Consider the following 26980-nt stretch of genomic DNA (forward strand, 5'->3'; position numbering starts at 1 on the left):
TTGCATTTAGGTTATGATAGCAATGCATACATACATTGAATCATAGACATTTATGTTGGGAAACACTAATAAAATTTTGACCCCAATTCAATGATCAGCTATGTTCTAATGCAGGATACAAACATATTACTTGTATTACATTAAGAAACACAAAAAAAATAAAAAGTGTAATGATTATTACCTTATTAGCATAAAATTAAAGCACCTGAATGCATAATTAACTGAAAATATCAAGGGATTTATTTTTAGAGTCCAAAAAAATTCCTTAAATTATGTGTCTTTTAGGCAAAATTTTCTGTTACTCCAAAGACTTGTCTTCACTGCAGGTTAATACTGTGAGGCTAGAAAACACAAACTAATATTGATCTAAAAGCCAATATATGAAAACAAAACAGAACAATAACCGTGAAATGCTATTAGCATATTTATATTTCAAGTTCTATTTATGTCTATAATTAAGCCTATAAGCAATCACAACTCATGCATAAAATAACATAAAATTAAGTATACATATAAAATATAAAACCAGAATAGAGTGCTGCCAGTGTTGCATGTGTTATGCACAAAGAGACAGGATGATAATGTTTAATACTGCTATGAGATACATGAAAGTTGATTCCAGCAATTGCACTATTTCATAATATAAGCAATTTTAGTCAGAAACTCTGGCAGAAATACAGTATGTGCAACATTTCATCTTCTTATTTCAAAGGAACTATAATATGATTATGTTTGTATTTTTCACAGATAAAGCTGAACAAATCAAGGGACGCTAGGTTTTAAATCATGCACATGTAGGGTTTATTAAACTATTTTTAAAAGAAACCATGTAATCAAAATATTTTTCCACTATGAAGTTTCTTTAGGCTCATTACAGTACTTCTGCATTTAATTTATACTAATCTCGGCATTTTTTGTTGGTTATTCACACAGAAATAAGAGACAAATAGTCTTATTATAGGATAAAGAGACAGAACTACAAAACTCACAAAACTTAGCCTTACTCACAAAACAATCACATCTACTTTCAATTTTTTTTAATTGATTATGTCAAGCATTTCCATACATGAGTTCTTACAGTGTCTCATCGTCCCTGTGACAGCAAATACCAAATGGGGCAGGTGTACAAGAATTATCCTAATGAGACTGAATAAGTAAAAAAAGCTGGTGAATTCCCAATACTGACAATGTCCCCTGCTAAAAGTATTTCCCTCCTGTGGAACTTTGCATTACTTGCACTAAAGCCAGTCTCATCTCCTGAGTGGTAGGCTACTTCACAGTATGTGCTGCTCATAAAGGTTTCTTTCCAAGAGACGATAATTAAAACCTTTAAATATAAACAGTATATATTAATGCTATAAATAATGCCTTGAAAGATTACTACAGAAAGGAAGAGAGTTTTATTCCTGCTCCTCCCTCTGCCAAGACAGAGATGGTTTTATCTACAGACCTCAGTCACAATGCCCGTGAGTAACGATTCTAGAAAACGAAACTGTAGAAAAGATTGATTTCTTGCAGAATGGAGTAATTTAATCTGTTACCACTCCAGTGTCCTTGTTTCTGCAGACATCACTACTCTGCTGTAGTAGTAGCACACATACGCAGCAAGATCCAGTGTTACGTGTAATAGTAAAAATTATCTGGATCTCACATTGCCCTTTTGGTTTACACTTGCCACACAAAGGGTAATGACAGTGAAGAGCTCCTCAGGTGACCAGACCATCCTTGTCCTCATACCACAGCAAATGCAGACATACAGCAGTCAGGAATCATATGAAAGGAGCAGAAGAAGCAAACATGCGCCGTTTGCCAACAAACCTGCCTGATGCAGCCGGTGCCATCTCTTCCAGAGACTGGCGGATGCCCTCCCACGGCATCCACCCAACGGCAGTTCCGCACAGCCTTCCAAGGACCGAGCACGTCTCTTCTGGATTAGAACGGGTGCTTTGGGTGCGATGTATTCATGCAAAAACAGCTGTGCAAATAGGGCCGACCTTGGGTTTGGGGTTTTGCTCCTATTCCTATGCATCTATCTTTCTTTGTCCTAAACACATGATTCTTCAAGTAGTCAGGCCTATTGCAACAGCTTTCATTTTAGCGTGGTTTTCAAAGGGAACAACAGTTTTGCAGCTGTGCTGTCCGTGCGGAAGCACACATATTTATACTCCAAAATTCTCCTGGAACTTTTGAATTCAACTCATTTCAATTAAAATGAGAGGTTAACAGCCTGAAAGAAATCAAGTTTCTACAACTTTGACGAAAACAGGTAGGAGAGAACTAAAATGCTATCGATACTTGAATGATTTATGCAGAGAGCACCATCAATATCAGGCATTGGGGGACCCACCTGGCAGAGCACCACCATAAATGTGACTTCTCCAAGAAAGGCTTCATGTGCACAATTGCTTAGCAACAAAAAAGTCCACAGGAAATGATGCTTTACTAACCATACCGTTCTAATAACTACTTATAATATAATATCCACAAGAAAGCTAGCTTCTTATTTGCTAAATCATTTTTTTTCTTTGTGGATTTCTTTTTCCTTGCAATTGAATTGTCCGATTCTGATAGCTATATACACTTCAATAACTTTTTAGACAGTGATACACATTCTTTGACAATTCTCAGGAGTTTTGACTTAGTTTCCCTGCGTTTTGCTCTTCTGTGTCTGCTTCAGCTCCCTTGCAGGGTGGAACACGCATTTCAATGACTTTTGTGCCCCAGGGGCTTAGAGGCTTGCCCATCTCTTTTTACAATAAATGCAAACAAACCATCAGTTAACAGACAGCTGCAACATCCTTCCAAAAGAACAACCTTTAAAAATATTGTTTACTTGTCTGAACACAAGATATCCTCCTACCCTTCAAAATAAGTGACTGATTGATGGGTAGGAAAAAGCATTTGCTTTGACACAATCAGACTGACATCAGTTTTCATGTTCTCTGCTGTCTGAATAGTATCAAGCTGATCAGATTTGTAATTCTTCTGAAGCACATCAAACGAAGCAAAAAACTGCAGTTCTTTCCGACGCTGGATTTGTCCATTTGTCCAATGTAAGTTAGTAACAAATTCAACTTCGATAAAAATCCATTCTATAAACCGCTTTTTACAACTCCTGAAATACAGAAATCACCAAACTTCTTACCACAACTTCATCTGGCAGGAAGATGAGCACAGATCAGAGGAGAGCTGCAACTTACCCAATTGTCATTTGCTCCTTAACTTGTATTACTTTTTTTTAATTGGCTGTTGCAGAATGCTAGCTCTAACCAAATTATTAACCAAGAAGGCATCAGGCAATAACATTCAAGAAAACACATGAGTTTATATCCAAGTGCAACTGGCAACCACTGATCCTACAAATGGCTTTTCTAATGCAGATAATTACAGATGTCCACGTAGGGAGGAAAAAGTTGGAGGGTCTGCATCTAATCTTGCAAGAAAGATGACCTCAACAACTGTATGCCTCAACTATTTTTGCAGTCATGGGCAATTTGAGATCACATGATGAGGTACACTATTCAACCCACTTCCCAAAATCAGCCGAGAGCATATACAACAGACTGATGTGCAAGCTGGATAAGGCCCCAGCCAGACTTCAACGGCCAAGATTGTGATATAGGTTGTACTGACTATTCTCTCGCCAGAAAAGCGGTGCATTTTAAAGTAAAGATCCGGCTGGGGACATAAAATCCATCTGGCAAAATCTTGCTACATTTAGATTTGTAGAGATACTGATTACATTTTCGTATGCTGTACATGCACGGGCCTTTTCTTGTTTTTTATACTTGTCCTATCTACCACATAGTACAAGGAAAGAGCGTCTGCATCTTTTCAAGACTTTATACTCCACTAACACACAGTTTTTCAGCATAGATATTTTTACTGAAAACAGCTCAATTCTGAAACCTATTAAAATAACATGTATTTTAAGTTATATTTTAAAGATACTTGTTTTATTCTTCTTTATAAAAGCAAAAATTCATCTCCATATACACTTATAAAGATAGAAAATTAGACTTCCTCTCAGGAATCCACTTCGAAATAATATAGAACAGATTTGTAAAACCTGTTTAACCCCGTCCGTTTTCAACTGTGCCTGAAGTACTATACGTGTTACACATGAAAGACTCATTAAGAAGAGCTTTTACTCCTGTCTCATTAAATAAGCCTCAGTGCATAAAATAACATGCAACATATGTATTTGAGACACTCCATATTAGGAAAACTACCGAACTCCTCAAAAATTTAAGAAACTCTCAAACAGTCTACAACCCCTTACGCATTCGATATCTCAAACAGTAAAACCTAAAAATCTGAATAGTTTGCTTTAGTTGCTTTTCACGTATAGAGATATGATCTCACGGTCTGAGTATGAAACTGGAAATCAAAATGTCTTACATAATGATTTGCCAAACTACACTATGGGAACCAACCAAATTGTACCAGTCTTCCCCCACTACAACAGAGAGAAATTCCTTTGCACTGAATTGATCAAATTTATTCAGTTAACAAAGAATACTTGAGACATTTGGCTTCTGAGAGTGAGTTTTAGAGAGTACTAAAGCATATGTTTAGTTACATGCTAAAACCAATTGAAATAGCATTTCTAGTTACTGAGAAATTCATTATTTCAAAATTTTTACTACTGGACAATTTATGTAGTCTTGCTAAAGAATGGTATCAGGTAAATTAGAAACCAAAGGACATTAATAATTACAAGAAATAAGTATCCAATTCTCCCTAGGCAAACAGAACTTCCACAACCTAATTTATAAAAATTATGTCTATAATTTGAAACATTATATCAAAGTAAAACACACGCTAGTGATTAAAAAAAAAAAAAAAGTAGACGCTTTCCAAGACCACTGACCAATCAAAAAAAAAAAAAAAGCTACAGGTAGGGAAATTTTAATAGAGAGTTATAACTTAGAAGCTTCTACAATGACAGAAGACTTGACAGAAGTCTTGAGAGACAGAAGCCTGAAGTCTGTACATATACTGCTCTGACAGTTTAATTGAATCAAGGTATCTAAAGATGTACAGACAGTAAAACCGAATAAAGTGCAAAAAGGAATCCGTAAACCATCAAAGAGAGTATTACAATTGGCTTTACCTTAGCTTCTTAATCGATTTAAATTCTCCACTTGACTGTTTTTACACATTTTAGAATGAAAACTAACATCCAAAAAGACACTTCTAAGTTTTTTCAAAAATGTATCAATTCTTAACGTATCAATTACCTTCTTCTTCTTGCAAAAGGATTGCTACTTCTGGCATTTCTTACAAAAAAGCTTTAACTTTGTTTGCCAAATGAGTCCTTTTATCTTCCATCTGTAGTCAACTACTGCTTGGGTCAAATAGTCCAGTGTTTTAATTTTATTTTAAGAGAGGAGGCACGAACTCAGAGAAAAGAGTTGTAAGTCCTGCAGTTTCAAATTCCTTTTGTAGCTCATCCAGTGTTGAATATTCTTTGACTTCAAATGTCTGAAACCTACATTGTAAAAGGGAAACTCATGAATATGCCTAGATTTGTCAGAATGTAATTATCGATTCTATTACTTTTCTATCCACAACAGTACTAAATTATACCTTTTGTGCCGTGACTGTACTTGTGTCTCACACAGTACACTCATCATTTTCTCTTTGCATTTTTTTCCGCTTGAGTCCACATCCACCTTAGAAGTTTTCTGAAGAATCAAGTACTCCTAAATGACAAAAAAGAACAAGTTATTAAATGTCATCTAGTATCTTTGACGTTTAGTAAAATGCAAAAATCTATATGAAACAAACAGATTTTTTCAGAATATAGCAATTAAACTTTGAAAGTGCCCATCCCAAAAAGTGCATGACCGCTTCTATTCACCAGCTTGAAGCCAAGCGCAGTCTTAAGTGATCTAGAGAACATGAGTTTGAAAAGCCAAAACATTCTCCTCCAATATCACCACAAAAACCTGCCTAATGCAGTGGGAGTTTCTAAGTACAGGCAAGAGGTTCAAAGCCCAGGCGTGTACTGGGAGCACCACGTGGTCTAAGTCAAGCAAAGAGACAGTTAGTAATGAGCTAGAAAGTCGTCTGTTATTAATTTCTCAACAGAAATTTTCTGTTTTCTGGGGCATGTGGGAAATACAGGAGACTGAACCTAGGCATATTACAGTCAGGAAACACAGGGAAGACAGGGCTATAATTACAGTGGGAAGCAAAGCAATACAGGCCACCAGTCTGCAAGTATCACTGGTTTCTTTCTCATAGAATATCTTATTTTCCTTAAACACAGAATAAAGTTGTTGGGCCTTTCTACTCTTCTAATGATCAATCTGTTTCCAAAATTGTTCATCTTAGAAAAACACACACAAAATATTCAGACACATAGGTTTCAGTGGTAAATCGATAGAACTAGTCAACATTCATTGTTCCTGCACCTTAATGTTGCTCCTGTCACCCTGAAGAAGAATCAATATTATCTTGCCCATGAACATCAGTCTTCCAGTCAGCCTTAGATCTGAAGCCCATTTTTCCAGAGTTTTGACATATTTTGCCTTTGCTCTCATGTGATCTAAATGCAAAAGGAGCATCCAGATACCATCCCCTGTACTTGTTCCGCTTGACAAAGTAGTTTTTTCATCGCAAACTGTTGCTGATTGCTTAATGACATATTTAAGGTGCTGCTGTATCCAAAGAATCAGATCGTGTACCATGGGTTCAGAAAGATGCTTCTTTGCTTGTTCGAGTAATTTATCTTTCACGTCCATACATTGGGCCCTTGTAAGCTGGTCTGAGTTAACAGAAATATCTGGCAGAATTGATGGATAATTGACTGGTAAATGAAATAACAGCTTTAAAAGTACATCTGTATCCAGCAGTTCTTTCACGCTGATTTGAATTCTAAATGTGATTCCATGTGTCTCTGGAAAGTATAAAACAAACAAACAAACAAAAAAACATTAATAGTTTGCTTGAAGTTGAACTATATATATATTATTAAGTCATTTTCTTTAACAATTCAACTCAAATGACTGCCATTCTAAATAAAATAAGGGATGTGGAAGGGTTTTCGGGGGGGTGGGGTGGGGGTGCAACCAATGGCTCAAGCTATTCTTGCAGGGAATCCTGAAATGAAACACTTCCATATCATACTGGAAGGAAAGTTATTAACACATTCCAAAAAGCATTCACACCTTTTGGCTCTTTCAAAGTCTAGACAAGCCAGTAATAAAGAATTGTCTCTCTTAGAAACACGTAAGTCGGCTTCTACAGCTCAATAGCAGCAGCAAGGACCGAAAATAGAGACTTTTCTGGATGGACTCAGCACTGCCCTGACTTTGCTCCTAGAGAAATCCATAAGACTTTAACATTAATACCAGTGCAATGCAAACAGACTAGTACTGAGTATTTTTTAAGACAACCATTCAAAAGCAGTTTCACAGTAAAGAGAGATTTGGAAATAAAAAAGTCAGATTCGTTGTCTCCTACAACTTCCAGAGAAAATATGCTTAATTCTTTTCTGCCAGCTTCTCTACAACAGTTGGATTGACACAATGAAAACATCTCTGCTGTACATCTCTCCCTAGATATTACATATATATATATGTGTGTGTATACTTATAAAAAATGTATGTGTATATATCTGCATATCTACTCAAAATCTTTTGTTTGTCTACTTTAGAATAGAATTATTTTCAGAGTGAAAACAATATATACAGTATGAACCAGGAAGGGCAAAAGACCACATCCTCCTGATAAATCACACAATCAAAGATGCTGAGTATGAAATTTATGTACAGTAGTTCCTGCAATAAAACCTTCTTGACTAAAACATTTCACAGAAAAACAATACAAAACTTCCTAAAGTGAAACGCGGGGACAAAGACCTAACCTACTTTTGCTCCTCTGCCATGAAGAAAGAGGGTATCAGATAAAGATGATCTTCTTCAGATGTTCTCTGTTTCACCCCTTTGATGCATTCTAAACATTCACCCCTTTTTCTTTAAAAAAAATGCTAAAATGTCAGGTTGATTCATTCTATAAGGGCAAGAGAAGCCAGATTTGAAAGGCAGATTTGAGCAGAACTGGATTTCAGAGGCGCTCTTTTGAAGTGACTTGCCGCCTTCTCCCCCTACCTTATCTTACTTTCATTTAAATGACAGTCCATTGAATTATGTTTGATTAGTACTGCTGATGACGCTAACCAGCATCAGTGCTCTTTTATATTTTTATATTTGAACCGTACTAAATACGTGAAAGAACCTAAAAGTGACTTGGACAGACAGAAGCACTTCAGAGAGCTTAGCCAAGGGGTTGTTTCCAAACCTCCCTCCTGAGTCATACAAGGAACTCTCAGAGGTTAGGGCAGTCGCAAAATAAGACAAGCGAACCCTCCAAACCCAATAATCAAACACTAGCATTATTATAAAGAAGTCTCCAAACACCTACAAACCACTGCTACCTAAACAGAATCACATCCAGTGCTGAAAGGAGTGGACACAAATCCAGTGAATTAAACGAACTTGGACCCAGTCATGCCCATACCTACGGGCACCACACGCCCAAGCTTCGTCCAATAGGAGTTGGTCCCCAGTCTTCTAAGACCCTACGAAAGGTTCCAGGCTATTTTTAAGGTGAGTTTATCCCATCTGGCAGCACGTGGCTCTCGTTCATGGGCAGCAGCTATGCAGGAGGACCTCAAGCCTTCCCGTTCCAATCTCTGTCTTCTGCTGCCCTGACAAACGTTTCATACTGGGCGCCAACTCCTCTGCCGCTACACCAGGCTCAGCACACATAACCGCAGGCAAGAAGAAAAGCCTGCAGTGCACCTCGTGGGACCCTCAGCGCCTCCTGGCCGCCACGAGGGTCCCCACACATGCGCACAGCAGCCCCTGCCCACCCGCCTCCTTCCAGCCGCCCCTCGCACGGCGCAGCCTCGCCAGGTACGCGCCAGCTGAAAGCGACCTGCACGGGGCAAAACGGGACCCGCGTTATTGTATTCCTGCCCAGGAATCACTTCATGTTCAGCTGCGCTGCCAAGAAATTTTAAAATGCACAGCCTATAAACGAGTTGAATACTACTCTATTGCCAGCCTAATTACAGCGACAGAGAAACGTGTTACCTTTCTGATAATCCTCCTAGGATTTTTTCACTAGCTCGTCACAACAGATCTCACCAACTCAGAAGTAACTGAGGGATAAACAGACCGGCCAACCTGGCCCCTTCGGCGAGGGCCTCCTGCTGCAGCCATCAGACCCTTAAGCCTGCAACAATCTCGCACCTTTCGCTGTGATGATGAACTAATCCGAAGGCAGCGGCGCAGCCTCGCGCCCCAAGGTGCATCACCCCGAGCCACCGCGAAAAGCCCAGCCGTGCTCATTTACATCTGCCTCAGACTCACTTTTAAAAAGGAGAGTCAGTTCAAAATGTTTGTGGGGCTACAGCATCTAAAGTTTATTTAAACGCTCCAGCGTCCATTTTCTGCACCAGCGCTGCAGCCGCTGGCAGAACAAAGAGCGAAGCACCATCGCTCTGCGTGACGGGGCTCTACAGAAATATTTCCTTTGTTTGCACACACTACAAGGGCTGAGTTGTCTCCACAGCGAAATGGTGATTATGTCTGAAATAAAAAGTTGGGTATGACCGTTCTGTTGGCATTTAATGTGCAAATAAGACTAAACTCGATACATTTTAACTCGTTTTCCCCCATAGCTGCATACTTATCAGCATATTTAGCTCTGGCATACTTCAGATTTTTCTTATGTTCCATGTCAACCAGACAGATAACCCCCTCCTCTCCTGCCCAAAGGCATTTTATGCAACACATGCAGTCTATTTTTAAATTCAGAAAATGGCACCTACTAACTTACAAGCTTAGAATATATAAATATATTTTTATAGCAAGCTTGGTGTGCAAACCAGAACAGAACAGATTAACAAGTAAATTATGGATTTCTATCTGCAACACTAACCTTTGTAAATAGGTATATAAGGTAAAAAAGATATGCTGTAATTATTTAAATTAATCAACACGTTGGTTTTGATAAAAACATATTTTACATCCTGCATTGTTAAATTCTGGAAAGCCAAAGTTTTCAGCATACCAAGAGATCTGCAAAAGCATTTTCTTATGTTCCTCAAAACCATAAATCCACAGTGGCCTCCTTTTTGATCCTGTGGATCTACACGCAAATTACTCTTAATGTATTAGAGACAGCTTAAGGTAACAGTCTTACTGAAAGTTACTTCTGTGCACTGTTTGTCAATGACAATTTATACGCTTTGAAGAGATAAAGCAAACATAAACTAATGAAGTTAATTGTATACAAAATAAAGGATTCTGTAGCTCCAAAGTAAAAGACACAGATTCCTAAAGTAAGAAAACTACCAATAAACATTTCTGTAAATAATTTTTTCAATTCCAGCAGAAAGCAATGGAAATCAACCAGATATGTATGATCCTAACATTTGATGAACACAGCCTGGCTAAAGGCCCTGCAAGGTCACATAACATCAATATAATAGCCTGTTGCTGTTGTGCACTCATGGCACCTCACCATATGTTCCAGGAAGGTTTCTAAGCCCGTTCCATCCTGACAACTTATAAACACTAAATCATTTTTCTGTATATGAAGAACAGAGAAGTATGTGTGTATATTTCTCCAACGGGTTTGGAGGAACAGAACCCGTATATGCAACGTTCAGATACGTTCACATTTTTTTTAAATAAATATCTGCTAAGCCTGGAAACTGTATTTGCAAACTATGCCTGAAATAACACTGCTGAACTTTTTTACTTTAGGAAAATAAAACTCAGCCAAAACATTTTATCCATCATATTTTAAAAACACACCTCTAAATACCAATCAAAAAAATGAAATGGCAGAACCACCTGCCTACACTGGAGCAAGAGGTGTGTCGTGCAGATCTAGACACAAAACAACTCTGCTTTTAGATCACCCCAGTTAATTGTGCTCCATGCAGACGCTAACGTCTTCATCTCTCTGAGACCGTCTATACACAAAGTCCTCTTTTCACATAACCACTTGCTGTTCTGCACAAATCTATTTCAACAAGTACTTTCAAATAAAAGTTTGAGGTTTATTCAATTAATTTCTTAGTAACTTTTTAGTTAAAGCGAGTCACTGAAGAGCAGCCACATGTACGTTCATACCAAAGCAGCAAAAAGTTATTTTCACAGAATGGCTGAGGTTGGCAGGGACCTCTGGAGGTCCTGTCCAACTCCCTGCTCAAACAGGACCACCTACAGCAGGCTGCCCACAGCTTTTGAGTATCCCCCAGGATGGAGACTCCACAACCTCTCTGGGCAATCTGTTCCAGTGCTCTGTCACCCTCACAGTAAAAAAGTGTTTCCTTATCGATCCCAGTTCTTTTAGTCTGAATACACACACAGACCAAGCCTGAAGGCAGGGCACCAACCCATTTTTAACAGCGTTCTCCGGGGTTTCCCCGCAGTCCGCCCAGCGGGAAGCTGCGTGCTGGCATGGCTGGGAGCTGGGCAGCACACCGCAAGGCTCCCGGACACCAGGAACGGCCAGTGATACAGGGCGTACGCATATTCTCTGTGTGTACATACGTATGTATCTCCAACAAATGTATAGGAGAGTTGTCACACCTGTGGTAAGCGCTAAGCAAAACGTCCTTATGCTCTGGATCTGAACAGACATGGACCCCTCTCATACCCCACCTGAGGCTTTCTTTAAGCCTGATAGTGACTGCCGATGCACACTGCAACTACCGAGATTTATCCTGCTTTGCTGAAGGGGCATCTTCACAGCACTGTGACAGCGCAGACTGACAAAAGTAATCTCTCGTGTTCTGACCAGCGTGGCCACCATGGGCGATGCAGAAAACGCGGAGTAAAGGTGTCCACAGCCACTGCGCTCCCAGCCCACAGCAACCGGCAGCTGACAGGAGCAGGTACCACAAATCAGCTCACCTTCCTACCTACAGCAAACACAAAAGATTAGCCTCAGTACCCTGTAACACCTCCAGCCACACGCGTATTGCTGAAGCCGGAGGACATTCAGCATGCCGCAAGGCCCAGGTTATTGCCTTATCCCCAGAGACGACTCGAGGCTGCTTACGCACAGCCACAGCTGCACTCCTCGTCAATATTACACGACGAATACCTGACCTTGTTACACGTGTGAGCTGCAACTGCGGATTTACCAAAACAGCAGCCAGCCCCTTCCCAGTGCTGCTCGTCACCCGCTGTTAATTACCCACGCGCCGCGAACGGCAGGAATTAAGGCGGTCGCTAGTTAGGACCGAGCGGGACCCGCTCGCATTTGTCCCCGCAGAGGCCGGCGGCGCGGGCGCTAACGGCAAGCGCTGAACGCGGCGCTGCCGCCGCGCAGCGCCCGCGGAGCAGCCCCGGAGCGCCGCGCAGGGCCCGCGGAGCAGCCCCGGAGCGCCGCGCAGGGCCCGCGGAGCAGCCCCGGAGCGCCGCGCAGGGCCCGCGGAGCAGCCCCGGAGCGCCGCGCAGCGCCCGCGGAGCAGCCCCGGAGCGCCGCGCAGGGCCCGCGGAGCAGCCCCGCAGCGCCGCGCCGGCCGCGCGGGGCAGCGGGACCAGCTCCGGCCCAGCCGGGTCCCGCCAGGGCAGCGCGGCGAGACCCTGCCGAGGGGGGCGACCCGCGGCTCTGGGCACGGGAGCGCGGCCGCCTTCACCTGAGACCGCCAGCACCTCGCAGGCGTCCGGCTCGCAGTAGATGGCGGCCAGGGCCGAGAGCTCCTGCAGCGCCAGCGCCGACATGGCCGCGGCTGCGCGCGCGGGCCCGGCTGGCGGCGGCGCCCCCTGCCGGCGGCGGGGGATCTCGGCGGCGCCGCCAGCCCGGCCGCTGCCGCCGCCGCTCGGGGCGGGCGGGCGGGGTGACGAGCAGCCCGGCAGCCTCCGAAGCAGCGAGCGGTAACCGGCGGCACCAGAGGCGGTGGCGGGAGCCTCGCTCCCCCGGCGCCCAACGAAGCGTCCGCCCGGTGCCGGCGCGGCGGTGTCTCGGGTGCGGGGCGGGCGCGGCCCTACCGGACCCACGGAAATACCGTCCGCACGGGGAGACAATCGGCTGAAGCGCCGCCACACACGCTCGCAGGGGGAAGCTGCAGCAGAATATAAATCTACGTTGCTTGTGTGCAACTACTGAGCGTTCCTAATCCCGTGAACAGCACCTCACTGAGGTCTCCTACAGCCGACGGTGGTCCCGACTCCCAGCTAGCATCACTCAAAAGAAACAGTCAATACCTTCCACTATTACAAAATCACTTTTAACAGCGAGGGGTGGGTGGTTTACTTCGTCAGAAAAGTATATCATGCTATCTTCAGTTCCCTAAATCCTGCCGAAACGAGAAGGAACACGAGGAGCCGAGGTGCGGGGGCAGCAGACGGAGCTGCCGGCGGCACCGGGGGCTGCGCTGGGAACCGGCCGTGGAAGCGCCTCCGTCTATTGTTAAGAACTTTCTTGCCCCTGGTCTTTCCCCTCTTCTCATCCACTTTGCATATTCCATTTTACATGTTTAAATAAAAAACTCAATGTAAATGTCTTTTAAATTGACACTATCACAAGACATTGAGGTCCCTGTGAATAAGTTACTGCACTCTGACATTTGGAAATCATCAAATGAGACAGTATAATGTCAGCTTGATATTTTTCACACTATGAAAATATCAGCTTCACGTCAAAAGATCTAAATTCCATCTTAATGTAATAAATTTTCTTGTGTTCACAGACTAGTGAAAATGCTAAATATTTAAATTTGAAATGAACTTCTACAGTTACAATCTGGTCTTCATATTCCATTATTATTAAATTGGAATTCAAGATCTTATTTTCATTCCTTTTTTTTAATGATTTCTTCAAACATTGCAGTGTTTGATGGAATGACATTAGCCATGTTCATTTCTCTAAATGGATGCTTTCCCATCAACATGTGGCAAATGAAGTTCAAAAAAAACCCTTGCTTTTTAGAGCCAGCCTATATTAAACCAGCCTCAGCATCGTGTCATAAATCGATATGCCACTGACAATACCAGCATTTTCCACTTTGCCTGACAAGGCAAACAGAATGCAACCTTTCATACGTAGGTAAGATTAATCTTCCCAGTGTTATTTGAAAAAGTAGTATCCTTTGCTTTCCACTCACTGTAATTATGGCCCAAATCAATTAGGTGTTGCGCCGAAAACCACTAGTTATTATATATAAAACTGTACATTTAGACCTGTTTTCCTCCGGCCTGAGAGGTGAATGAGAGAGGAGGAGTAGACAGACATTTGGGAAAAAAAGTGACAATTTGGAAAATCCATCTGCCTCTTCAACAGCCATTTCCACGCCAGCCACCCTGCCAACCCAGCTACCACAACCGTGAGCAGTCCTAAAAGCACGTACTCGAGAAGGCATTGATGGACCACTCCACAGAGTCCAAAAACCACTATGGTTGCCCATTTTGGGGTCACAAGACAAACACTAACGAGGAACCCATAACCACAGGTGATGTGACAGGCTGACCGACACACAAGTCACGTCCATCTCTCGGCACTGCTGTAGGACAACTGCGGCTCCTGGACTTTCTGCCACGACAATGCTGACACCTCTGCTGCAGCCGGAATGGGTTCCTACCAGCCACGACTCTTCTTAACTGAGTTAAATAGCACTGATTTCTCAGGCACCTTAGAAAGAAGACATTATTTCTGTTACTAACAACTGTGTCATTGCAATGGTAGAAGTTTTCCCAAAAGTGGCTTGTACAACAATGGTCAAGAGAAAGCAACATGAAAACCTGTAAAAATCACTCCAACTAAGCTAAAAGGCAGAAGCTTAAAGAAAATAGGAGTAGCAACCCCCATAATTGTGAAAAATTGTGGTAAAACACGGAGATGTTTTGCTCAGTATTCTCAAGTACAGCTAGTAGAAAAGTTCTCTCTTCTTTTTTGGCCCAAAGCACATGTTTTTTAAAGTTGGAATAAATTCATTTAACAAAAAACCCCAACCAAATAAACAAAAAACCAAAGAAACAGAAGACCCACACACACACAAAAAAAAACCCCACCACCAAACATGCTGCAAATTAAAGCTGCCGAAATTTGCGTGGTTTGTTCTATTCAGGATTTCCATGAAGTTTTGCTCTTTGGTTTTTGAAAATGAACTAATAAATTTTCATTTTTATATACATATATATATATATATATAGGCCTTCTCTAATTCGAGAAAAAATATCAGAGGAAAAATCTCTTCAATTACTTTTCATTTTAAGTATTTTAGAAGCAAGTTTTTTGAGGATTTGTGGTCTAGCAGTGCTTTTTAAAGGCACTTGCATTTATCCTCTATGCATAAAACTGCTCTAAGTCAATTCCCTAAGACACTTAATCTTTTGGCAGATGGAAACTCATTTTTAAAGTCTACTAATGATCAATTAAAGCATTAGCTATCTCTACAGACAGGAGGTTTATGGGGTCACGGCCTTCAGAAACTGGAGGCAAGAGCAGCAGCATGTTAGAAAAATAGCTAAAAATTTCTGTAGTTACCAGAAAATTGGCACTAGAAAACAAAAATCATGACTTAGTCTTTAATGGTGTATTTTTGCCATAATATGTTGAAGACAAATGTGATGTTTACTATTTTGTAAGAGAGGCCATGGTCCAAACCAAACATCCGCAAAAGAAACTATCTATTCTTTTATACATATTTTTTTTAAATGGGGCCTAATAACAATCCAAATATTTCCAATAAATTTACATTATCCTTTGAAAACTGGATTAATTCAGGCTCCAAAGATACGTACCCATGCTGCAAATACGCAGACCTATCTTGTAAGTAGCCACCATTGGAACTAGTGGGACTGTTTCCACCGATGCCAGCAGTAAATAAAGCATCACTTCACACATGCTCAAGGCCACACATTTAGGTTTGGAGTCCAGACTAGTACTCTGCCCACAAGTTCCTATACAATTCGATGTAAAAGTAGTAAGACCAAATAGACACAACTGTCACACTCATAAAAGAATTTAACATTCTTTCTCTAGGAGTTTCGCAAGCCTTTTTTTCTTGAAGTAGATGCACATGAGAGTGATGAATCATCTAGTAAAACTAAAAAGGATGCTTTTTACAAAATTACATATCCAGTATGACCATAGATTCCTACTATTACTAACATTGCCAAGGGAATCAATGCTTACTTGATTCACTGCTTATAGATCTTTGCCTGCAATTTACCTTGTACAAAGTAAGACAGCGTAATACATAGAACACATTTTCTTCCAGTGAATGTAAAAATGCATGAAGTTGCCTACCAAAAAATTGTTGAAAACTAGCAACGCTGTGTATTTTTCAAAAAAGCAGATATGTAAAGATGCATGTGCGATTCCAAAGACATAAGCACAGCAAGCATTATGAGTAGTATATTCTATCCTCCAAATAAGTTCATCTTCCATATCAAGTACATATCTGCTTGTGGAACCTTACTACATGGATTTTCCTCCAGGTGTAAGCAAAGGAAGACAAAGGATTAAGGTGTAATTTAATTTAGTAAGTGTTGGGGACAGGTCTCTCTAACAAATAAAGGAGTTGCATTTTTTAAATGGGCATTTCTACTCTCTATTAAAAAAATACAACATTAGTAAGAATCCAAAAATTAGGTAGTGCTCCTTAGTTTACCAGTTCCCTTCATTTTTAGCTGCTGAGCTACAGCAACTTTAATATCTGTGCCTTCATCTTGTGAACTTTGGCACATTTGCTGTTATTCCCCCACACTTTGACACAAGAGTTGAACAAACAAAATAGGAGTGCGTAAGATGACAGACTATTTATGATCATTTTCAGAGTACTAAGAGATCCTATGCCACTCTCAAGCCTTTTGGAGGAAGAACAATATTCATCATCGTATTTTTGATTTTACATAATTATTTACAGAACACATGGAAGTCCTGATAGTAAATACTTTCTGTAAACATTAGCATTGTTGTCCCACTTAACACTAAACTAGTATACCTCTTTCACATCATAATTAAAAAATGGTAATACAGAACACTTTGCTTTGGCAGTAAAAAATAGCAATAATCAACAACGGACACAAATATCTTCTTACCAGCAATACAATCTCGGTCTTCTATGACAAAGTAACACAGAAGTTCTAGGGTTTAGCTGAAAAATTCTTAAAGAGATAGGAGACAGAACCATTGGCTTACTATTGAAAGGGAGGAGTGCAGTTGTTTCGAGGGTAGAGGGAAAAAAAAGGGAAATTTAAAAAAAAAAATATTTTAAAAAAAGGTGACAGAAGAGCTATAGCCCACCCTTTCCAAAGTGTCTGCTACCAAGGGAAAAACATCACTGGATGACTCAGCCCAGCTGGGAGCTCCCAGCATCCCATGCCTGTGGATTACAGGACACCCGTGTTGGGCAGACACCAGCAGGACGTCCTGCGTGAGAGCAGAGCCAAACCAACACCACTCAGCAGGGAGGGTGTCGTGGGCACAGCAGCCCCGTGTTCGGTGCCCCCCTTGCCTGGCAGCACGGTACCTGGCACCTCAGCTGCAGGCTGGTCACTGGCTGCCTGAAGCGATGCCATGGCAAGAGGCAAAAACCAGGTATTTGAGCGCAGAACAGCCTCCCGCTCCAGGCAGTGCAGATCAGTACCGCTCCGGACTACATACGTAGGGTGCAAGACCTGATTGCAGTTGGACCGTAATGCCAGAGTCCTTTTCCGTCAATTAGTCACAGAGATTGCAGTTTCTGAGCACCGCTGTATCGCTGAAGAACGCATCTTCAGCTGCAGACAGGCCAGGAGAACTCTCCCAACTTCTTTATCTGCAGGAGTCAAACAGAATAGGTCAAGCAGGGCTTCAACACAGTAAAGCAGAATGCAGGTGAACTTTAGATACCTAAGTACACAACTGATCTAAAAAGCAGCCCTGCTTTAGGGACCGTGCCCATGTTTTCCCTTTTGCACGTGCCCAAGGTTAACCTGGTTTGAGATGCTGCGTTCCCAACTTCTGTTTCAGCCTGACTGGGAACTTGATGCTGCTGCAGAATTCCCTGCAGGGCCTGATCAGCGTGCTGCTTGGAGCTTCATGAACTTTCCACACCTTTCTATACTTAAAAGAAAGGATAGAAGTGTATTTATTCATGCATATACACACACATTACCTTTAATCTAGCCTAAACAATAGTTTTACAGTTAAAACATCCTCCCAAAATATAAAAAACATCCATTTAAATCAGTGGGTTTCAAGTTTACACTAAAATTCTAATCACTGACATCCATCTTCAGAGAAACAGTGAACTGCCAACACGTCATGCAGAAAGTAACCCAAACATAAAAGACAAAATTCCCTGTTTACTTCCTTAAGTCTTACTGCTTGTAAAAATGAGTTATTTTAATTTACACTCCAAGGATTATTGAAAAAAAAAAAATCCTTGCATTCCTCTCTTCAGAAGTTAGCCAGACTCAGGATGAATATATTTGTTATCATGTGCTTTTATTCCCAGAGATGCTGGTGTGGCAAACACTTGATTTTAGTCCTTGATTTTTGGTTCTGTATTCACCTAAGTAAATGAGTAGTATATATTCAAAGATGTGATTAGTTGTAACAGACTATAATATCATATGACACAAGCAAGAGCTCATCTTAGTAATTCTTACAGCTAAAAATATGATCACCAAATACCAAAGTTAAGAAAAGTATATTTATTTGACTCTCCTTTTTGTTTGATGACGAAGTAGTACATTAAATTAATAGTAGCACAGGAAAGAACAACTTTGAATCTATGTGAGATGGTACATAACAGAAGACGATAAACACATGAAGTGGCATGTAACACCTTTCACCAGATTTAGCAGAAATTACATTTCCATAATGCACTCAACATCACACTTTCAAAATCAAAGTCCTTCTTTCGTAGCGCCCGAAGTACTCAATACATTTTTCCATATTTAGCCATGAGAAATACAGAACTCTTTGTACATGAAGTTAACAAATGTATACATCAACCAACAAACCAACCACCACCCTAAAAAGCAGTAAGTCTCAGTCTTCACTGTTAGAACAGAGAGAAGCTCTTTCATTATCAGATATGCTTCATACAAGCTCACACATTTCTTATATCTCATACATACACTGCCTACTCAGAGTTGGTTTTTTTTTTCCCAAAAAACCCTATTTTCCTTTATATATATATATATATAATATATATATATGAATCAGTAAAAAGGTGACAAAGTAATAAGGAAAGTGGAGAGGGGTAAGAGTGTGGTTTTCTCTTAGGATTCTGGACTTCTGGGCAATACTTATTCCTATTACACAGGATAGTTGCCTCTGATGTAAGAACTATTCATCTCCATCAGTACCTTAAAGTATGGAAGCTTCCCTGCATATTTTTTTTCTAAATGAGAAGTTACTTCACTGAAACATTGAGGGGTTTTACCCTCAAGATAAAAAAAACAGCTTCCAGTGTCAGTTAACAACAAACACTCTCAGAAAATGAGTGCACAGCTGGTTCCCAGTTAAGGTTGTGAAGTTTCATAGAGGAAGCTTCTCCCATTTGAGAGCTACAATGTGCTACTCTCTTATTCCTTCCATTCCCAAGTGTTTTACATGAAGGGCTCATTCTCGAGACTACTATATGCCAAAAGGGAGAAACACCTTAAATTCAGGGGTATGTAGCACCTGAAATTCACCAAGCTATGCAAATGTAAAGCTATTACAGTAGAAGATTTTTTTTAAAAAGTTAGTTTCCCTTGTTAAGCAAAAACATGAAACAAATCTTTAAGCCACGCAGCATTAACATGCATCACTCCTGGAAAGTACTTAAATCAACCTTATTTCTTGGCACTTTTGATATCCTTTTAACCAAGTTATGTATCTGTAATATGCATCACTGTAATCACTATGTAGAAATGTGTATGATTGTGTACTCATACACTCTTGTGCGATTCCGTATTATATAAAAAAACATGCTATGGTACAGTTGATGAAGCTAAGAAGCAAAATATAGATGCACTGCATGACAGGTTCTTTAAGTAAGGCTTAATAATTCTGTCCTGAATGTATTACATGAGACACACATTAAAGACATGAAAATACTAAAAGAATATAGTTTTCTTACATCAGAATACAAACCTCTTAAATAAATAAATAGCCACTAAATATCAATATTACCTCCTTTTAAAAATGTTGTTTTAGAAGTAACTTACACTCATTTCCTGCTTTTAACAGGTGTTCTTCTGTTCAAAGATAAATTGAAGCTTAAGGCATGAGTGTATTCTCCTTTTCAAATTAACATACCTTTAAAAATACTCATACTACACTATACTTCAATGGGAATAAACTTGACTAAAGATTTTTGAGGAACCATGTGTTTGAACAGCTAAAGTGCCCATGTGAAAACAGACACATGCTTTTATATAGCTAATAAAACATGCAGTTTGAAACAGTCCAAATCTTTGACCCTTTATTAATCATCTAGGTATCCAAATACTGTAACTACATGAAACCGTTTATGAAATTTCCAGTTTTCACTATTTAAGTAATACTCCAAACTCCAGTCAGAATCAGAAACGTAATGTATTTGGTGTAGCACTGGAGTCATGAAATGAAAAGAAGCCAAGCTTACACAGAATCTGTGACAAAGATTTCCCAGCTCTTAAGAAAATTAAGATACATGTTTTTGCTACTATAATTTTATTATTTCATTCAAAACACCATAAAGCATCAGTGTACCTAACAACAGGTTTCCTCATCCTCCCTTCCCACCCCCAAAGAACAGTGGTGATGATGAAAATAATGACAGTTGCAGTGAAGTTCTGTTTCAAGTCCTAGGATTCACTTATCCAGAGTCTAGGAGGAAAGTGGTTTACTTTTCAACTACACGCCACAGGAGTAGTTATGAGGTCCACCGCCACCAAGCTACCTTCATTCTGTCCCACACAGCCGAGAGAGAGTCAAATGCGGGGCGAACATCCAGGATAGTGAACTGGTAGTTCTTATCTACTTCTCCACCATCATAGTAATCAATAACATATCGCACTTCTTTTCCACATCGGTCAACAATCCAGTCGTGTCTGTCAAAGGGAAGTTCATATCTGCAAAGACAGGTAATAGATCACACAGATATTTTAATGGATATTAGAAACCTGGGAGAGAGAGTGGAAGTCCTATTTAAGAAAATGTATTTATCCAGATACAGTCATAAGATTCACAGTAGTACTTCTCTCTTCTGGTAATTATAACTTGCAATTCCAGTTCTTAAACGTATTAAAATTAATTCTACACCATGTTTTCAGACACGTCCCCCTACCCTCCCACCTCCCGGAAGACCTTCTCCCCTGCCCACGTACCCCATCCACGAACGTATTCTGGCTCTTGGTGAATATTCCTTTGCTTTGCCTCCAAACCGCATCAGTGATGGTCCACACGGACATTCCCTGAGCACACAAATAAAAAAGTAGTAGCTTTTACCTTTTAAAACAGTCTTATTTTAAGTGTTTAAACCACTGTGGTAATTTAATTTAGTAACAGAAAAACTGAACAGGAGAAAGAGCAAAAGTAAAAAAAACAATTACAAGTGATCTAAACCAGCTTCTTAAAGGTCTGAAAAGTCCCCCAGTTTCTGACAGCGCATACTGCTGGTATGATAAAGTACCTTTGGTATGCTCCACACCATTGTTCTAACTTATCAACAGAGCAGTTCTCAGCACATCATATCCACAGATTTAGTAGATTAAAGAACAGAAAATTGTAATCAAAGCTACTGTGTGACAAAGGCCATGGAATTCCAGAGAAAAACTTCTACATACACAATGCTTAACTAGTCTGTCTCTTCTAGGAACAGGGACTGATGTAAAAAGTGACAGTTTTACACCAATCACTTTGAATCTAAGTTTACACCTCATATCTTTGTCATAACAAGAAGTTTTCAATTAAATAATTTCCAAATAGATACAATAAAAAGTAATTTATCCAAATCCACATTATACACACACCATCAAAACGCTCATCAGTTTTATCAATATAATAATTATTTAGTTCTAGTTAAGCTCTTCTGGACAATCTTCCTCCATATTTATCAAAATCCAGGCTCCTACAAAACCGTAACTTTTGAGACATATCGGCACCAGAATATTTCTGTGAAAACTAAAGAGGCATTCTACTTTAAAAGAGTTACAAGAGCAAGAGCTAAACCAAGGGATTTGCTTTTCATTTCATATGTACATACACAGCATGAAGAGCTTCCCACTTCAAAATCTCCTTCCAAGCTTGCTCATTATTTTGGTTGTGAATCTTAATAATGTTGGTCATGTCTTCACTTGTTATGTCATCATCTTTCCACCTCCATCTAAAAATTAAGAATTTGAAAACAGTTTACAACATTACAGCATAATTACTACACCTTCCTCAATTTATCTGATGTGCTTTTGAATCAAGAGATTTAAGGTTTTATGCAAGGACACAAAGCAAGTACGGAAACTTCCAGCTCATCTGCTTAAACATCTTGAGAACCACTTCATTTTCTGCATAGAAGTGTAGTTATGAGAGTTACCATCACAGAGATCCACAAATTCTAGTTAGCTAAATTAACAGCTTAGCTGGGTGAGAAAGTTACCAGAGTGTGCAAACATCAGCACATCCATGGTATTTGTAAAACTGCTTAGGAAAAACCCCACCTGCATTCCTAATGCACAGAAGTCCTGTATTCAACACATTTTGCATGCACTTAGAAATACCTTTAATCTGTCTGACCATGCACTATCACTATGCATGTGCTTCCTTTTCAACAGGCACAATACTGAGCACGTCTAAGTGTTTACAAGATCAAAACTTGTGCGTTCAATACAGACTGCCTATGACATATTGTCTTAAGAACAATATTGATACATACAAAAAAGAATTACTATTGTTTTAATAGTAATCGCCTTTAAAGTTGATCTGTTTGAGAATGACAAATAATTACAAAAGGATAAGGGAACAGCAGCACAGAAGGTTTTTTAGGTCACAGGAGACATTTATCATTCAGTTAGATCTTGCCTACACTGAATTTTTAAGATCACTGAAAACACCTATTTGTCAAACAATTTTCACATTTTTAGCAATTTTGCAAAGTCGAGTTACATGTTCTCACAATCACAGAATTTTTACTATCAGTTTATAGGATTAGCATGAAGTCGATTTGAGTGTGAAGGCTGCCAATCACGCAAAGTTTTGTCTATGCCTATGCACTGACTTTTAAGAAAATTTTCAGCTAGTGGCAGTTGCCTGACATTCCTACCATCTTGCTGATCACTAGAGGAGACATGGTCTTTGAGACCAGCTCATCTTTTAAAATGAAGCTGTTTATATGCTTAGAGTCCACAACCTCTTAAATAACACGTATATAAGTAATTATATTACTTAATGAATTTCAGGCTCACAGACTCCATCTGACAATTCCCAGTGTATTTACCCTTTTCTAAGCATAGCATTCCAGAACATTTGCTCTGAAGGGTAGACCCATTTCTTGTCAGAATGTGCTCTAGGAATGGAAGATTCTTCTCTAACAGTTGACAATGGAAATGGTTGATCTGGGGATGGCTGCTGATTAGGAGGAGGCATCTAGAAAACAAGGAGAATCAACAAACCAGAGTATGAATTTTTTTTTAGTGTTACAGTGTTCAAGAAAACTCAAAGCATAATCAATCAGCTGCTACAAAAATCAAGAAGTTCAGCCTTTATTTAAGTTGACGAAAATTCTCTTTCCTTTGCAGTAAAACTCTTTTCACATGTTTGTAATCTGAAGACTAAAGGAACCCCTTTGCCTAAACTTCAACTTTCAAAAAAGCAATGTTTTTTGTAAATTGGAGGAAATCTTGGAGAGATCTGAATCAGAATTTATCCATATTGCTATTACACAGAACCTAAAACCCACTATTGTAGCATAAAAACCATGCAAGCAACTAACAAATAGAAACAGACAGCAAAAGATATTTACAAACTGGAAAACTACCTTTTATCAAAAATATGTACGTTTCAAGAGAATGTTAAATAATATGTAACTTGTTTTTATACAAATATTTGCACATAAAACGAGAAAAAGCAGTGTTAAAAATTTTTAAAATTATATTTGACAGAGTTTCCAGCTTAGATGGTATCATTATTTACATTTTGGGAACAGTATTAATATTTCAGAAGAAACAAGACTGCAGAAAACATCTGAAAGAAGTGAAAGTTACCATATTGCTAGGATCTATGTCATCTTTCAACTGAGATGCACCAGGCTTCACTGGACATGCTACAAATTCATACGCTCTTTCTTGATGTGCAGGAACATCATCTGTGTTTTCAGGTCTATGATCAGGAGTCTTCATGTGCATTGGACAACCTGAAAACACAGGAAAAAAATCGCACATATTTTGTTACAAAATGAAAACTCCTAAGACATGACAGGAGATGGAAAACAGTTCATTGAATGCTCATGTAAATACAAACTGGTATTTTGCTTTTTCTTCTGAGCTTAGCAGCAGTTTTAACTGTACTCTTTCTTGCATTTTAGGACCCAGCACCATAGCAAGAGCTAAGGTTCCTTCATAGTCCTTGAATGCTCATTCCGCACCCCACGCTGGCCCCTATACTGAATGGTTTGTATTTAAGACTTCCACAGCAGTGTTAGTCCAATATGTGCTGATCATGTCAACACAAGAGCTGATATGCTCCTTCAGACACTCGTCTCATCCCACTCTTCTGCTACCCTTTTCCAGATGCATGTTCTCTAATGACAACCACCTGCTCCCAGTTACCACTTTCATCGAGGGCCCTGCAGCTCCCTGGTCCCTTGCAGGTGTAGCACTAGATGGGAACAGACCTGCAGAAGCCCTGTGAAATGTGACAACTGGGAGCAACCCACAGGTTCTACACCAAGCACCTGCTGTCTCCACAGACAAAGCAGTTTGCATGCTGTTCTGGTGAACAACTGAATCCTTTTCATGAAAAGCTACTTGAGAGCTATTTTTAGTGAAGAATTGTAGAATTATTCCTCTCTTTTTCTCCCAAATATTTTTTAATCTGTTTTCCATGTTAAGAGTTTATTTCATTTAAGTTTCAAGAACAATTACCGCTCCTTTTTTCCTGATGCATAGGACATTCTGAAGGGGGAGATGCCGCCTGATGGTGCCTGGGTGCACTGGGCGGCTGCGCTGCAGCGGCCGGGGAGGACGCGGACAAACCCATGGCTTCCACACGCTGGGCCTTGTAGTTCAAGTCTCTAGAGAAAAATAAGCAAACACCCGTGATACAAGCTACAACGGTTATTGATTAAGGTGAATGCAAGTATAGATGTTGCTGCGTGACGAACTACAAAATTAAATTAAAAAAAAAAAAAAAAAAACGGTTTGAGCAAGAAATATCCAGCCTAAATAACAACCCACGGCGCCGACCCGGGCTGACAGCGAAGGTGCCGGCGTGGGCACGGGCTGCGGGGCCAGGGGCTGCGGGGCTCCCCGCGCTCGCACGCACCTACAGCCGCCCCCGCGCCCACCCACGGCGGGACGATCCCGCCGCAGCCCCGCACGGGGCGGCCACACCCGCCCACCCTCCCTCGGGCAGGAAGCGCCTCGCGGAACGCCGTTACACGCTCCGTGACCGACCCCGCTGCCGCCGGCAAGGTCAAGCCCGCCTTCTGTGCCCAGCCGGCCCGGCCCGGCCCGGCGGTGTTCGCCCTCCCTCAGCACCCGCCTCCCGCCGCCGCGTTCCCAGGCGGAGCCGCCGCCTCCTCCTCCTCCTCACCTCAGCGCGGCCCGCGGCGCCGCTCCCGGGCCGACCGCAGCACCTCCGCACGCTCCCCGCCTCGCGAGAACGCGCCCCCCCCCAACCCGCTCCGCGCATGCGCCCGCCGCCGGGGCCCCGCCCACCGCCTCCGGCAGGGGCGGGGACAGCGCTGCGGAAGCCCCGCCCCCAGGGGACCGCCCCGCCTGGGCCGCGGGCACAGGCGCCGTTCTGCCGCCGTTCCGTTCCGCCGCCGTTCCGTTCCGCCGCCGTTCCGTTCCGCCGCCGTTCCGTTCCGCCGCCGTTCCGTTCCGCCGCCGTTCCGTTCCGCCAGGAGGGCGCACCGGGGGCCGCTCCCGCCTGTGGGCGGCGGCGTTCAGGGGCCAAGCGGCTGCGGGAGCGCCCCGCCGCGGGCTGCCGGCAGAAACGCCGCCTCCGCACACAGGGAACGATCCCCCAACGGGGACCGGACGCAGCACGCCCGGTTTTAGTTGTGGCCCGTTTAAAAAAGTTGTTTCCAAATTTTGCAACAGCAGCGACTGTGCCGAGGCTCGCGGGTAATCCCCGCACAGCTGAGTGAGCTACGCGTGGTCTGAAATCACGACGTGGTGTATGAAATAACGATCCCTTACAACTGCAAATAGTATTTTTTTTTAAGTAGAGAAAAAATTATGTACTAGCAACATGAATTAATATTACAAAGGTGTATCCTTAAAAAAAAAAACTTACTGAGATATTAAGGTTCCGTAAGGCGGTTTTTAAACCACCTAGTCGAGAAAAGTATCGCAGCTCTGTTAGATTAACTAAGAATATTGTCTTACTTCAGTGCCAGAAAATGCAGTTTAACTGTATGCATGGAAGATTGTGCATAACACTCTAGTTTGACAAGTCAGAAAATGGAGCTCATTTTGCATCAGAGCAAGGAAGGCGGCTGCCATCCATCCATCCATCCATCCATCCATCCATCCCTTCCTTCCTGACTACCGGCAGTAAGAGGTGGCTGTGCAGTGACAGCTGGACCAGGGAGTACAAACCCTGCAGGACCATTTCAATGTTCATCGCACAACGTGGACTCTCAACAGGCTGTCAAGTGCAAAAGGCACATGGGGAGACACAAGACAAACATTCACTATAAATATATAACGATTAGAATGGATTAAAAAAAACCCCTTAATTGTTTTTTTTAAATATCCTATTCATTGGAGCAATGAAAAATAAGGGAGGAATTTAAGCTTCAACTGACCCAGTTATTGCA

General features: G+C 41.2%; 2 protein-coding genes across 3 annotated transcripts; both read right to left on the reverse strand.

Annotated features, from left to right (window-relative positions):
* Nucleotides 1-454: 454 nt before the first annotated feature.
* Nucleotides 455-12761, reverse strand: RWDD3 (RWD domain containing 3). 2 transcript variants are annotated; one of them, XR_010607913.1, is made up of 5 exons: nucleotides 12677-12761; nucleotides 6423-6907; nucleotides 5593-5708; nucleotides 5244-5494; nucleotides 455-3115 (listed from the first exon to the last, which is right to left on the reverse strand). XR_010607913.1 is itself a non-coding variant. In XM_065657520.1 (4 exons), the coding sequence occupies exons 1-4, from the start codon at nucleotides 12759-12761 to the stop codon at nucleotides 5380-5382; spliced, it is 801 nt and encodes a 266-aa protein (XP_065513592.1). In that variant the 3' UTR covers nucleotides 455-5379. The 2 variants fall into 2 exon arrangements, 1 of the variants encoding a protein (XP_065513592.1); XM_065657520.1 differs by having other exon boundaries at nucleotides 455-5494.
* A 5904-nt stretch (nucleotides 12762-18665) lies between these two features.
* LOC136001853 (holocytochrome c-type synthase) lies at nucleotides 18666-25852 on the reverse strand. Its single transcript, XM_065656554.1, has 7 exons — nucleotides 25747-25852; nucleotides 25077-25225; nucleotides 24198-24346; nucleotides 23432-23580; nucleotides 22208-22327; nucleotides 21330-21416; nucleotides 18666-21074 (listed from the first exon to the last, which is right to left on the reverse strand). The coding sequence occupies exons 2-7, from the start codon at nucleotides 25189-25191 to the stop codon at nucleotides 20876-20878; spliced, it is 819 nt and encodes a 272-aa protein (XP_065512626.1). The 5' UTR covers nucleotides 25192-25225; nucleotides 25747-25852; the 3' UTR covers nucleotides 18666-20875.
* Between the last annotated feature and the right edge of the window lie 1128 nt (nucleotides 25853-26980).

Source organism: Caloenas nicobarica, chromosome Z (genome assembly GCF_036013445.1).
Source record: "Caloenas nicobarica isolate bCalNic1 chromosome Z, bCalNic1.hap1, whole genome shotgun sequence".
Taxonomy (NCBI): Eukaryota; Metazoa; Chordata; class Aves; order Columbiformes; family Columbidae; genus Caloenas; species Caloenas nicobarica.